Below are 13,448 nucleotides of genomic sequence, written 5' to 3' on the forward strand. Positions count from 1 at the left end.
ACTGTGAAAACACAGGCAGACACACAACAAACAACCATAGTTAATGTATCGAGGTTGAGCATACTGATGAAATATGCATTATGTAGAATTATCCTGGTGTTGCATTGTGGGGTGTATAGACTAATCTGCTTCACATACATTTTAAAATGCCAGTTTGGACTACTTAAACACAACCAATTAAATCAGACATTCATTCATTATATTGACGTTGGAGTGATGAAATACAAAACAATCACTTATAAACCCCTTTAATAAATGTTGAGCGTTTTGTGGGGTCACCCTTGTCCTATTAACAGTGTCAGTGCCATCTAACTTAATCAATTTAGTAAAGAAGCTAATTCTATAATTATATCATTAATAGCATCAGTAATACTCAAACTGTATCATGCTGTATCACGCTGAAAGCTTGGAGCATTCAATTTATAATGATATGAAAAGTTAACAACTCCTTGCAATTGTTTGGTATCTGTAGTTGATAAAAAACTGAAATGGTAGTATTAGCACTAGGATGTACAGCATGCATTGTATATTACATGCTAAAATTAAGGCTAGCTAAGAGGGCAACATTAGCATTTTAACCTGCGTGCAGTGATGAGCGGTCTGACTGCAATTACTATCCCTAAATCTACACCATCACATTAGCTAAAATGTAAATTGATCATCTATTAGTGGCTTAGACCAAGACAGGTACTTTCTGCCATTTTATTTTTGTATCCAAATTTCAAATAGAATCAAATGTAACGTTTACACCATTTTTAGCAACAAAAAAAATCATTATACAACAGAGAGCTAGATGTGATGAGACACTGCACCTGTCAGTGATGTCCCAAATGTACTGCTCACAATAGGAGCAAACCGTTGAGTGTATTATGTAAAGAACATTGCATGAGTGCAGGAGGGAGTGATTTCAGACACAGCACAAGACATCACTTCTACCCTGTATTCAACTAACCAGCCTTTATGCTTAATTATATGGGTCTGGCAGACTGAAGTTCCACCTCAGCTTTCTGTTGGTTGTTATGGAGCAACCTGCTGCTTGTGAAAGTACAATTTGTAAACTCCCTATCGAACATATGTGTTGTCACAATAACAGTTTCACAATTACACTGAGTAACTCAGCTTTACAGAGACATGTGGGAAGATATCTTACAATGTAGCCCAAATCTGATTAGAGCAGTGATCTAATCAGCCATGAATTCATCTGTGAAGACAAGCAGGCAAGAGAAAATCACCGCAGAGAATTCTGTATAATTATCAAAAATCTCACAGCGGTACATTAAAATTCTAATTACGACATATTATCTTAATTGCAAAGGAGATGCAAATCAAAACAAGGTTAATGCTGCTCCCTTAACATGCAGGAGAACATGTGGTGGGAACCTCTTCAATATTCACTAAATCAGCTTGACTTGTTCGACATGAGAGGCTGTCATTTTGTAATGCTTTCCCCTCTTAGGGGCGATAATCTTAGCGGAGAGCACAAGCAGCAGCGGCGCAGTCGTGCAACAATGAGACAGAACAAACATCTAATTGCTGTGATTTCATTTCCTTTTAATTGTATCAAACAAAGCTGGTGACAGCTCATCGCAAGTCATCTAATGCTCCTGTCCGGAGAAAACTATGTACCTCCAAAATGTAAATGATTCAGGAACTAAGCAAAAACAACAGCCTTGTCTTAAAGCTTAGTGACTTAAGATGATTAAATGATGATTATTAGATGATTAAAACCCATATAATCCTTCAACCTATCTGAACACAAAACAAATTACAATTCAATGTTCACTCTTGGCCACTAATAGAATAAGATACTTCCATGTCTAATGTGCAACAAATACAAGGAAAAAAGTTCTCAAGAAACTGCAACTCCCATGGTACACAACAAATTGCTTGCCATAAATTGTATCTGACAGGTGCATAGTGTAACTCTGCAGACATAAGACAGCCGGATGACAGCAGGCACAAGGGGCAATGGTGAAAGGAGAGGAACATGCCATTGAATGTGGATTTATGAGCGGGTCCAGACTGAGGTGATCTATCAGTGGAGTCACATAGTATCAAACATGTCATGTTTAGGACACATTTAAATGAGGCATTAGAGGGTTTCAAAGGGTGCCGATATGCAAAAAAACATGTGGGATGTGGTGGGAAACCAGCAATTTGCTGCTTTTTAGCAGAGGAGAGAACTATGTCGCCACCCACAAAGGCGATTTTCAATCCGGTTGAGTCTCTTAATTGGAGTATTTATGCTTTGATAGAGAGCTCCCATTTCTCCGAAGGTTCTCGCAGGAGGCTGATAACAGTATGTGGCAGCTTTAAACTAACTACAGCCATTTTTGAAACATCAGATTCCTGACAGAAAATAATAAACTAGAGGTACTCTATGTTTTCACTAAAATATATTGGAGTTTCTCTAGCAATTGGCTTTGGGATGGTGGTTACCCACATACTGTAAATAGAGTTTCTTTTTCCCCCACACACACACACACACACACACACACACACACACACACACACACACACACACACACACACACACACACACACACACACACACACACACACACACACACACACACACACACACACACACACACACACACACACACACACACACACACACACACACACACACACACACACACACACACACACACAACACTGTCAGACACACAGCCTTTGCTGGACAGAAAAAAATGGAGACCCCAGGAGTTCCCTTTGGCCCTTGCAGTCTATAACAGAGCCGACAGCTCCGATCAGCCCTGAGAAAGCAAAAGCTGCTCAGGGATCGCTTTACAATTCTCAGGGGTTCGAATAACCTGATCTTGAACTGATCCCGTGCTCTGATCCTTTGGTATTGGGTTAGGAACGTGTGAAGGGGCCTGTTGAATGAACTCACTGGATATCAACATCCTCACTCCGTGTTGCTCCAGCCCAGTAGATTGTTTGACTTGATTAGTCTCTGCCCAAGTGTTAGACTACCCAACGCAAAGCCCTCCAGACACCGGTATCAATGTGTCAGAGGGAAAAGTGCTCTCCCAAGTCTCAAGGTGGAGCCCATTACCCTGAGTGAGAGCACTGTAAGTTAATAGGATTTGCTCCCGATCAAGAGACTGAACTATTTCCTGAGGCTGTTACAGGCCGAAGCACAAAAATAAATGTTCCTTTATTCAACACTATTAAGCGTCCCCACCCCCCCCACCCCCCAAAAAAAGAAAACTCCCCACCACCAACCACTCTGACACCCCCCCTCCTTTTTCTCCTTGTTGGAATATCTGTTTTTACTGCAGGAGGTTGTGCTCTCCCTTTCTCTTGTTTTTTTCTTCTCCCAAGCAGCCAGTAAAAGTAAAAGGTTGGCACTTTTTGTCTAAAGGAGCCATTTGTTCAGGTGTAAATGAAACTTGCATGGTAAGCAGAGCCAGGCCTGCGGTTGGACAGGGGCAGAGGGGATTCCAGATTAATCATATGGACTATACACCATGAGGATATTCATTGAGGAGTAATTGCCAAGGGGCTTTATGTAATGTATTCTCCCCATGAGGTAAAACCTTGTAGCAGTGAGAAAGGATAATAGAGTAAGAGGATCATATAAAATGTTTGCTGCTCCAACCTTTACCTCGGAGCTTAACCCTGACCTCAGATAGTAATTACAGAGTTAATTGCCTAGTGATCTGAGGAGGAAGCTCCATCCAGCTCCACCGCAGATGTCAATTGGGCTTAAGAGCCTCCTTCTGAGGTGCAACAGATCACGGATTGTCTTATGTAATTTAAAGAAGGGACAATTAGTAGTATAGGGTCAAGTGGACGTTGGTGTTAAAGTTCTTGAGGTTATAGTTTAACTAGAGTTGGCCAGTTATTCAACATTCTGATTTATTGACCTTCACTGGATTCACATTAGAATTGCAACTAACACATTTTATTATATCAATTCATAGGTTTGAATTATCAATTCTTTTCTTTAGTCTAAGACATATTGTTTACAATCATATAAAACACAGAAAAGCTGTAAATTGTCACATTTAAGAAGCTGGAACTGGTGATTTTTGCTTGGTACATTTCTTTAATTACTTTTAAATGACAATGATGGCATCATATCTAGTTGTTTTACAAAATACAGTTATCCAAATGATCAATTCACAGAAAAGTCTAATGAAAAAACTAACATGAATTTTTGTTTTACACATATGATGAATTTTGTCTGGTGTAATGCCTAACAATTCATTGTAATTATCAATTAAAATATATTGTTATTAGGAAATGGATAGTTCCATTTCAAACTAAATTTCAATGTTCAAAACAATCAATCAACAATCAATAGATTAAATGAGCACATTGTATTATCCAGTTATTTTACACAGTGTTGAAATACAGAACATATATGGTAATTAAAAAGCTAACAGTTGGTTATCAAAGTGTGTACACATGTGAAGAGACTTGAGTGACAATATATAGTCTATATGTTGCATTCAACATCAATTTGATTTGTTAATATATATTGAGTTAGTAGAAAAATAGTTACTAATGTGAAATTGATTTCAGCCATATCACCCAGCCCTAACAGTAACCATGGGCTTGCATGACAACACACCACTAAAGTTTTGACAACTCTAGATAAAAAATAAAGATTTCCTCTGGATTTGTTTAAAACCTTAAGAGAAAATAGAACTGGTGCATTTCACCACATATCTGAGCACAACTCACTCAGGAAACCTGAATGTCTTCAGTGAGTCAAATAGTTAAGTTGAGCCGGTGCTGCCATAAACCCGGTGGGAGAGCTTGGAATAATCTAGGCGATGTTAATGATGCAATTTATATGTGAGGGGACCGGTGTTTGGCAGGCTCTTTCCGTCTGAGCGGGCTGCACAACCCAGCGAGCTCCCAGCACCCCCTGCTAGATGGAGGGGGTGGAGTAGGAGGAGGATGTCAGAGCCCATGTGAAAAGAGAGAGCGAGCGAAGCACTGATAAGAGCCATTACTATTAGTGTCTGTCTGTCACCTGCTGTGCGTCATCCAGCCTTCTCTCTCTCCACATGCGCCCCCATCCCCGTCGATCCATCCCCATCCGTTTTCCTGAGGCACATCACTTCAAATTTGCACTCACCTACACATTTTCCATCCTGTCACAGATATACTCAGTTGGCTTGAAAACTGAGCCAAGCTGCACTCTGAAAACTACTGCGAGCTTTGTTTCAAAACACTTGTAAATTAGTGAAGGTGCAGACAGCTGCCAGCATTTATTCGATAAACAAAATACCTATAGATGAACAAGTGAATTGGGACAAGGGGACGCAATATTCCAGACATAACGTTTCTCAGTTTTTCCAAGCAAACACAAAGCCTAATTTGGTATTTTATTTATTACTTGGCACAATGCGACAGTTTCTTAAACTTATGAACTCGGGAGAAATGAACAGTAATTGCAGGCTGTTCTTTATTTTCTTAAAACCTTTTTAACCAAAATATTTAAAGCTGTTTTTCTCAGTTGCTATGCAACACTTTAACCACAAGAGTAGGAGCATGCTGAGAATGTGCCAAATAAATGGTACTGCCACAGCCATTCTGCGGGGAAATATGAGAGAGGGGCATTGTTCAATAATCATGTGAAACAGTAGAACAGTTGTGTAAAATGCGCAATCATCCTTTCATTTAGTTACTTGACCTGTGTCAACAGATAAATCAAACCAACAGTTTGTTTAATGAACCATTGTTTACAGTCTGAAAGTCTCTTAGACCATACCACAGTCATATGAGCAGATTCTTCTCATCGCCTGTGCACCAAACGTACAAGTGGATGCTTTTAACTGCAGAATACAGCAAGGTGGCAGGTGAACCAAGTGTCCTGTGCAAAATATCATTTGGTAATTTGACATTTGAATGCTGCCAGATATGTAGACTACTGTCTGTTTCACAAGCCCTTTTAGATATCACTCAGAGCTCGCCTCGAGCCCGGGTAACTGTACAACAGCCAAGCAGAAAGCAAGCAAGCCAATGGTGCTGCCTTTCTTCCTGAGCCTGGAACCAAGGACTTAAAGCAAGGACACGTTATGCAAGATATCACATTCAATTCCACTGCCAGCCTCCGAGGCCAGATGATACACATTGAGTGAGTCTGTCTCTTGAGCCCTCAATGTTAATCAACACTCTTTCCAATGCATACTTATGAGTTACAATCTACTCCCCACATCTTCCCTTTGGCAGCTTAAATTAAGTCGCAAATTTGACGGCAAATTAACTTCAACAGGGACAGTAATATGTCACCTATACAGCAATCTGTGCCATTTCTCGCCGAGGCAACACAAATCTCGTGCATCTGAGAGGAAAATTAAATCACAAATTATTTTCATGCGAAAGTCAAATTCGAGGAAACAGAACAAAGACGGCGCCAGGCGGCGGGGCTATCAGCTGCGAACAAATCCCACTGATGACAAAGCCTTGCATAATCGCCCAGTCAACCTTTATCATTGTGATCACAGAGCTTGAGATTTAATGCATGCTGGTATTAGCTGTGACATACACTCACAATACAGTTGAGGTGGGAGGAACACATGCTCAGACATGTGTGTACGTACATGTGTGTGTAAAGGGGGGAGGTGGATGTGCAACCAACAGAGATCTCCCCACTTCATCATTGAGTAAATGGCACCACAGACGTGAGCTGCGACTTCACAGCTGCCTCATGGCGGGTGACATTGAAGCCCACGCATGAACACATCGCTCATCAAAGCGAATGAGGCGTTCTTTGCTTCCGCTGCTTGTGCCGAGGAAAAACAATGGCAGCCCCCCTCAAGTGCACACTTGCACACCTGGAATGTCTAGAATGAGTGGAGATGGGAATGAAAAGGAGGGAAAAAATCCATTTGGTTTCATGCATCTCGCACAAGAAGCTTAACAGACTGTGACCTACCACTGCTTCATTATAGGAAGGAAGCGGCAAGACCCCAGTGCCATAAAACGGCTCAGAGCGGGTGCTAACAGTGGTTCTGCAATTAACCTGTCTTAAAACAAACAAGAGGCTTTTGCTTTAACAACAGGCACATACTTGAGAGGGTTGATTTCTGCGGCGTGAAACTCAAAGGCCCACCAGGGTTCAGGTTTTAATCGGCCATTAGCGTGCTCCTTTCGGCACAGCTGCGCCAAGATCCATGCAACTACAAGCTCACTCAATGTGATCAAAAACCAAAAGCTCTTATCCCAGAAGCTAAAGAATGAACGACCATCGAATGTCTCAAATGTCTCTTCACAGTCTTAACACTTTTCATAAAGTGCGAGAAGAATGTAAGTAAAAGCAGAAAGCAACAGTAAAATTGTGAATGCCCTCTTTTGGCGTATAAGCACATCCTCCTGAAAGTTCAGTCACATAGCTTGAACACAAAAGCTCCACTCTCTTTCTCCTTAACTGTCCTCGGTTCTCTAAGTGGAACCAGACGAAGGCATTTCTTCATTTAGCCCATTCAAATAGAGGCACATTGCTGTTCTTTATTTATTTAACAAAACGAGCTGTAAAAGCCAAACATTAGGTCATGGAATATTTTCACCCCGAGAAATAAGTCAGTGCCTTCAATGAGACATCAAACCCAGTTTAAGTATCCCCCTACAAAATATGAGCTGATGAGGTCCTTTTTCGAAGTCAAGTAGTGCTGTGGGATTGTTCTGTTTTTTAAATACAACTTTCGACAGTGTGGTGCACATGCGTTTCCAATTAAGTGCGCAGAGCCAACATCCAAGCCTGGGCCCCATTCACCCAGTCCACGATTGACCAAGTCTGAGGAAATGTTAAACAGGCATCATAACCAAAACAGAGACGGCAGATTTTTCAAAAGCCTTTACTTTCTAAACAATAATTAAGACATCACAGTAAATTGATGATCTAGACTGCAAACAAAGCACACAATCTAAATAAAGAAAAGGGAACATACCTAATCATAACTTTTTGTGACGCGTTCACAGCTAGTGTACTTAGACATAGCAATTTGTCCCTTTGGTGAATGGGTACAAAGCCTGCTTACAGTGCAAAGAAATAAAATATGTCAAAGCTGTTGATTTGTGAGGACCATAATGAGAATGCACGGTTTACACAAGGCACTCAGAGTAGGATCTACTTCCCTGGCAGCAGCAATAACTCCCTATGAGCCTGTCTCTGCTCAGACTTCAATCTCTTGGCCCTAAGGAGCTGTTGGAGGACTTTGATGTTCTGTCTAAATGAATTGACTGTGCTTCATGATACAGCCCTCCAGTCAACTGACTCACCCCACCGCTTCTGTCACCTGTGATAAACACCATGCGTGCTCGTTGGTACCAAATTCTGAAACACAAGCTCAGAAAGGCCACAATTTTCCCCCCCTTCAACTTTGTAAATGACTGCAAAAAATATGATTGTTGTTTCCCGCCGTGCCCTATCGGAGGAGAAGCCCTTTGATGTCTAAGGCTGTATGTGGGCAAGCAACGCTGGGCTGGTTTTTGTTACCTTACAGCCCTGCAACATTCAGTAGGTGAGCCTTTATGTTGGATGCACCTTCAGGGCATGGTGTTTGTTAGAGCCTGGGCAAAGGCAACAACCTCCAACCCACTTCTATGATTGCATTTCTTCTTAAGAATCAGAGCCAGACAGCACTGCATTCACGCTTCCAACTTCACTGACATAATCCAAACTAAATCTAAGGCTTATTTAGGAGCACTGGTGCACAGATAAGGAAGAACAAATGTGTCGATATGTCTAACTTGGGACGTCTAGTTTGCTTTGAATATGGAGAAGTAGTGACAGGAGCCATAAAAATGCACCCCAAGTGTTAAAGATAGCACTGAGTGCAATCAATCGACGACTAGCAAACACTGCAACAGATGATTTCGATCAAAAAGTGGGGCATAGACGGTGGTTAAAGGGAAACAATACTTATCCGTCTAAGCTTCAACTTGGTCAATTCTCATTTGACTAAATCCAATTACCATCGATTCTGCATCTTCTTAAAGCCGAGGTTTAGGTTCTCCTTGATAGTGCAGAAATCTTAACTCCGATGAAGCGGCAGTATTTAACCTATTACAGCCTCCGATGAAGCGGTTAGGTTTTGGAGGAAAGTAGGAGTTCTACTGGCAAAGGCATTGATCCTCCCACACCCTGGGTTTTCCCAGCATGTGCAGCGATTCCTGTGCAAAGCCTCTGAACACCTCTCTCTCCTCCAGCAGCGGCGGTGGTGCTCCTGAGCAAACCTGCCCTGGATCGAGCATCTCATTTAGTCACTGGGCCCTTTGATGTGGATTCAGTGCTGCAGTGCATATCATTCGTGTTTGAAGGTTTAGCTTCCACAATACAGCAGGGTTTGAAGTTTCACATATTGCAAGAGCTACAATGTGATAATCTGGGAGCCGGTTATGCATTATACATTTTTCATAAAAGAACACCATCACCTGAAAGTGGAATGTGGAAAAGTCAGCGCTTCAAGGTATATATTGACCGAAACTGTTTCTGAGACTTCTGGGTGTGGGACGAAAACACTCTTGTTATCATGAGCATTTCAGAATCAGCTCTACATCTTCTCTCTGAAGGGGGTAAATATCCAACTAAACAGAGTAGAATAACATTTGACTGGGGTCTGCCATGCCATTATAAGACCAATTTAGTCGACTGAACGCTTCTCACAGGGCACAGAGGCCATAACGGCTCTTTTTCCAGCAATAAAAATCTCATTCTTCATCTGATTTCACAAAGGAGTTGATACTTCCTTCAGTGTCTTCTTAAATAAAACATGTAAAAATCCTTGTCAAGGTGTATGTCTTAAAGTATGGTTCAGAGTAATTTCACCCTAGGGTCCTTTGCACCATGACTTCGAGCTAAACAACCCCCCAGAAGCTTTTTTCAACTGGATCGAACATTGGAAGAGTTAGCATTATCAGCTGAATAGCTTAGTGCAAGCGCTAATGGATCCAAGAGTGTATCTTGTACATTACCCCACTAATAATGCCCGAAATGACACCAAACCTCTACAGTAGTACAAATAGGTTATGTACTCATAAAACGATGGATTGGAAAGTTTGTAAATACACCAGAAGTTTATGTAAATAACACTTGCCTGCTGGCTTCTGCTCTCTGCTGCATCACTTTAACTGAAGCAGACCAAACTAAATATATTGCTTTAGCTTGTGTCGTGACAAATAACAAGGAAATCTCTGTGGAAAACGTTGCAATTACAATTTTTAAGGTTGTAAGTGGAAAAGTGAGCGCACCAGCACACAACATTTGAAAAATAGGGGGAGTTGTTGGCCAAAGAATAAAATCAAGCTGGCTGTTAATATCTGTGAGTGACTAAGGTTTATGTAAACGCTTCTGATCTTGATAATTAAAGAGTGTTTGTATGGAGGGGCACAGCTCCGCGTCTCTCTTTAAAGGATGCTTAATGTCTCCAAAGCATGGAGACGGTGGCAGCCTGAGGGCCTGCCTGCTTTCTTTTCCCTCTCTCTGTATCTGTCTTGTGTTAAATACACACAAGCATGTGTACAAATACGAACTATACACACTATACTGACACATACAAACAAAAAAACGACGCACAAGAAAAAGAGACGGAGCGTTCACAAACATCAGACTCTCAATTAGCTTCTGCACTCATTTCTCTTTGGAAGGGAATTATTTTTCAGCTGGGTGCTTTGTCTTTGTTTATTGTAAGCAGACCAAAGCTTTATCAGCAGCTAATCACTGCATGTCAAATTCACAGACTTAATGCAGTCACTTAAAAAAAAAAAAAAAAAAAAAAAAAAAAAGAATTCAGTGAATAATCTTCACAAATTCAAATTGGCATTTTAGATTTGGACAATCACCAACTTCTTTTAGATCAAATCAAATCTGTCTGACAGCTAGGGAGAACATCAGCATTTGTTTGATATCATTTGCTGTGGCATGTTAATTGCATCTACTTGTAATTCTCTCTAATTGATGTTTGATATGTCTCAGGAAATTAGGCCAACTAGATAACACTGCAAATATTATGAATCCTCCCTGCCTTTCTCTTACCGCGGCAGGTTTGATGAATTCACAACACCTAAAACTGTTATGTGTCATCATGCTGTGCAGTTATGCTCTGTTTTCCCAGGCTGACAAACCTAAGGTTATAAGCATATTACAGTATATTCAAAACACACTCAGGCAGAGGGCTAGAGAAGACTAACCTGAGCAATTTTCACAGAGTTCTGGGTCGAACCACCAGCATGATATTCAACTTTGTTCCTCTTGACAATTTCTTCAAACCTGAAATAAATAAGTGCAAGAGTTGTTAGAAAAGACAACACTCAAGATTAACCGCAAAGTGAATTAAACCAGACCTGCTGATAGAGGCTTAGTATAAACACCAGATACGACCAGCTGTAACATGAGCAGACTACAGGTTTATCAAAACATTACAACATGTGTAGAAGGAGGGAGGAGAAATGGCATTTCATAAACCCCACTAATTAGTCAATTCAAAATCCATTAGGAGAGGTTACACAGGTACAGCTGAAGAGCAGCTGTGAATATAGATAATGAAATTTAGAACAGATATTTGTGGTATCCAGAGAATGGATCCTAATGACTCGGAAGATCAACCTTTTTATCACTATTAACATATTTTCCACTAGTTCAACACAGAATACAATAACCAAATTCCACAAGTCTCAGTTGTAATATGGGAGCAGGCTAAAATAGCATGTTGAAATACTAATGTTAGCATCAAAACCTGCTAACATGCTAGACAAATATTATTCACATATTAGCATCTTACGTAATGTCTTAAAGTTAGCATGCCATTGCCTACATGATAACGTTAGTATGCCAAATGCATGTTAGCATGCTAACATGCCCGACTTAAATAATAGCAAAAGGATAATAACATTCTAACGTTATGTTAAGAGAATACATTTTGCATGCCAACAGAGAAGAAAGATTTTCTGTTGATTAAAAGATCATTGATAGGACAGTTAAGATTGTATACTACTGGCCAGCTGGATATTTCAACAATTACATGACTTGGCTAACTAGTTCAACCATTTATCTGATACAACCATTCAAACTATTTATAAGTTACTTTTAGCCAACTCATTCTGCTATCCATCAAGTTTTAGGACAGCTTAGACATGAAAGAGGAGAGAGATGGGGAATCACATGCAGCAGAGGGCCGCAGGTTGGAACTGAATCCATGGCCGCTGAGGCGAGGGCTTAGCCTCTGTATATGGGCGCACGCTCTACCAGGTGAGCTACCCAGGTGCCCTTTAGGTAGCTATTTCAACCATTTATGCATTTTAGCAAACTGTTTAGACCTCTCTGCTTGCTTGTTTGCTAACTAATTACCTGCACTCTCAATCGCAAGACTTATGCCTCATTTCAACCACATGGTACGGCACTAGCTCTACTCAACTCTGCTATTTTGTGGTTGTCCATTAGCAAAAGTTGTGAATAGTACCTATAGCGTGCTGAGCCGATACCGAAGGTGGAGCTAAAACACTGCAGACCACTGATTGGTCTGAGGGAACCGTCACTAGTGCAACACTGGACATCCTGCACAAACCCGCTATTTTTAAATAGCCAAGCTTCCATCAGCATCTCCCGCAAAAACACTGTCATACATTTGACAAAGTGCAGACGTTCCTCTGTTTGCAGACGAAAGGATTTAGCGAGTGTCGCATTGAAGATGATGTCATGGCACCCAGGTGTTTCGGCTCACTTTAATTTCTATTTAAAATCATTAAAATATTTATATATAACTTTTATATATAACTTTTATATCTCTCTGTCAAGAAGATAGCAGCATGTCAGCTCTGCAATATAATAAAAAATTAAAGTGGCATACATTTTTATTCAATTGTGACATTCCAGGTGCAAGCTTTTCCAATAAACTGCTTAAAAAGAAAAAGAGGAAGAAAAAAAGCTGCAAGCAAATGCTGGATTTTGTAAAATGGGATAGTTGACCACAAATGTTGCTGGAGTTGAAAAGAGGCAGTTAGGGTCTAAATGCGAACTTGATAAAAGCAAAAGAGGAACATTGTCGACACATGGTTGCAGTTAGCCATATAGTATTGAAGCAAGATGAGCAGTGAAAGTTATTTCTGGGAACTTATACTACTTCCTCAAAGGGCTGCATGAAATGAACTATCATTAAGTTTCTTTTATTTCATGAAAGATTAACCTTTTCAGATAGGCAGCATTTTTTTTATTTCATAGGTGGTGTTTTCAGAGCAATTAGAAAAACAAGTTTTATAATTGCCTTGTGTAGAAAACCCTCATAGCTAGATAACTTGTTTTGAAAGAAACCACATCGGATTAAATGTTTGAGATGTATGAACCATACGGCAGAGTTAAGAGATGAGTGTAACAGACCAAACACACTGAGTCAAGAAAACAGACATGACATTGGGGAGTGGGGAGTAAACAATTGCTGAGTTTTCAAACATAAACCACAGGAACACCCTTGGGTCTCCAGTGAAATACT

At 40.5% G+C, this 13,448-nt stretch overlaps 1 protein-coding gene across 3 annotated transcripts in view; it reads right to left on the reverse strand.

The window, feature by feature from the left end:
- LOC114547877 (adenosine kinase) overlaps positions 1-13,448 on the reverse strand; it is a 102,020-nt gene that overhangs the window by 74,876 nt on the left and 13,696 nt on the right. For all 3 annotated transcript variants that reach the window (XM_028567378.1, XM_028567377.1, XM_028567379.1), the window contains one exon: positions 11,155-11,233. In XM_028567378.1, coding sequence (XP_028423179.1) covers positions 11,155-11,233 — 79 coding nt within the window. The remainder of the gene's footprint in view (positions 1-11,154; positions 11,234-13,448) is intronic.

This window comes from Perca flavescens, chromosome 21, assembly GCF_004354835.1.
Source record: "Perca flavescens isolate YP-PL-M2 chromosome 21, PFLA_1.0, whole genome shotgun sequence".
Lineage (NCBI taxonomy): Eukaryota > Metazoa > Chordata > Actinopteri > Perciformes > Percidae > Perca > Perca flavescens.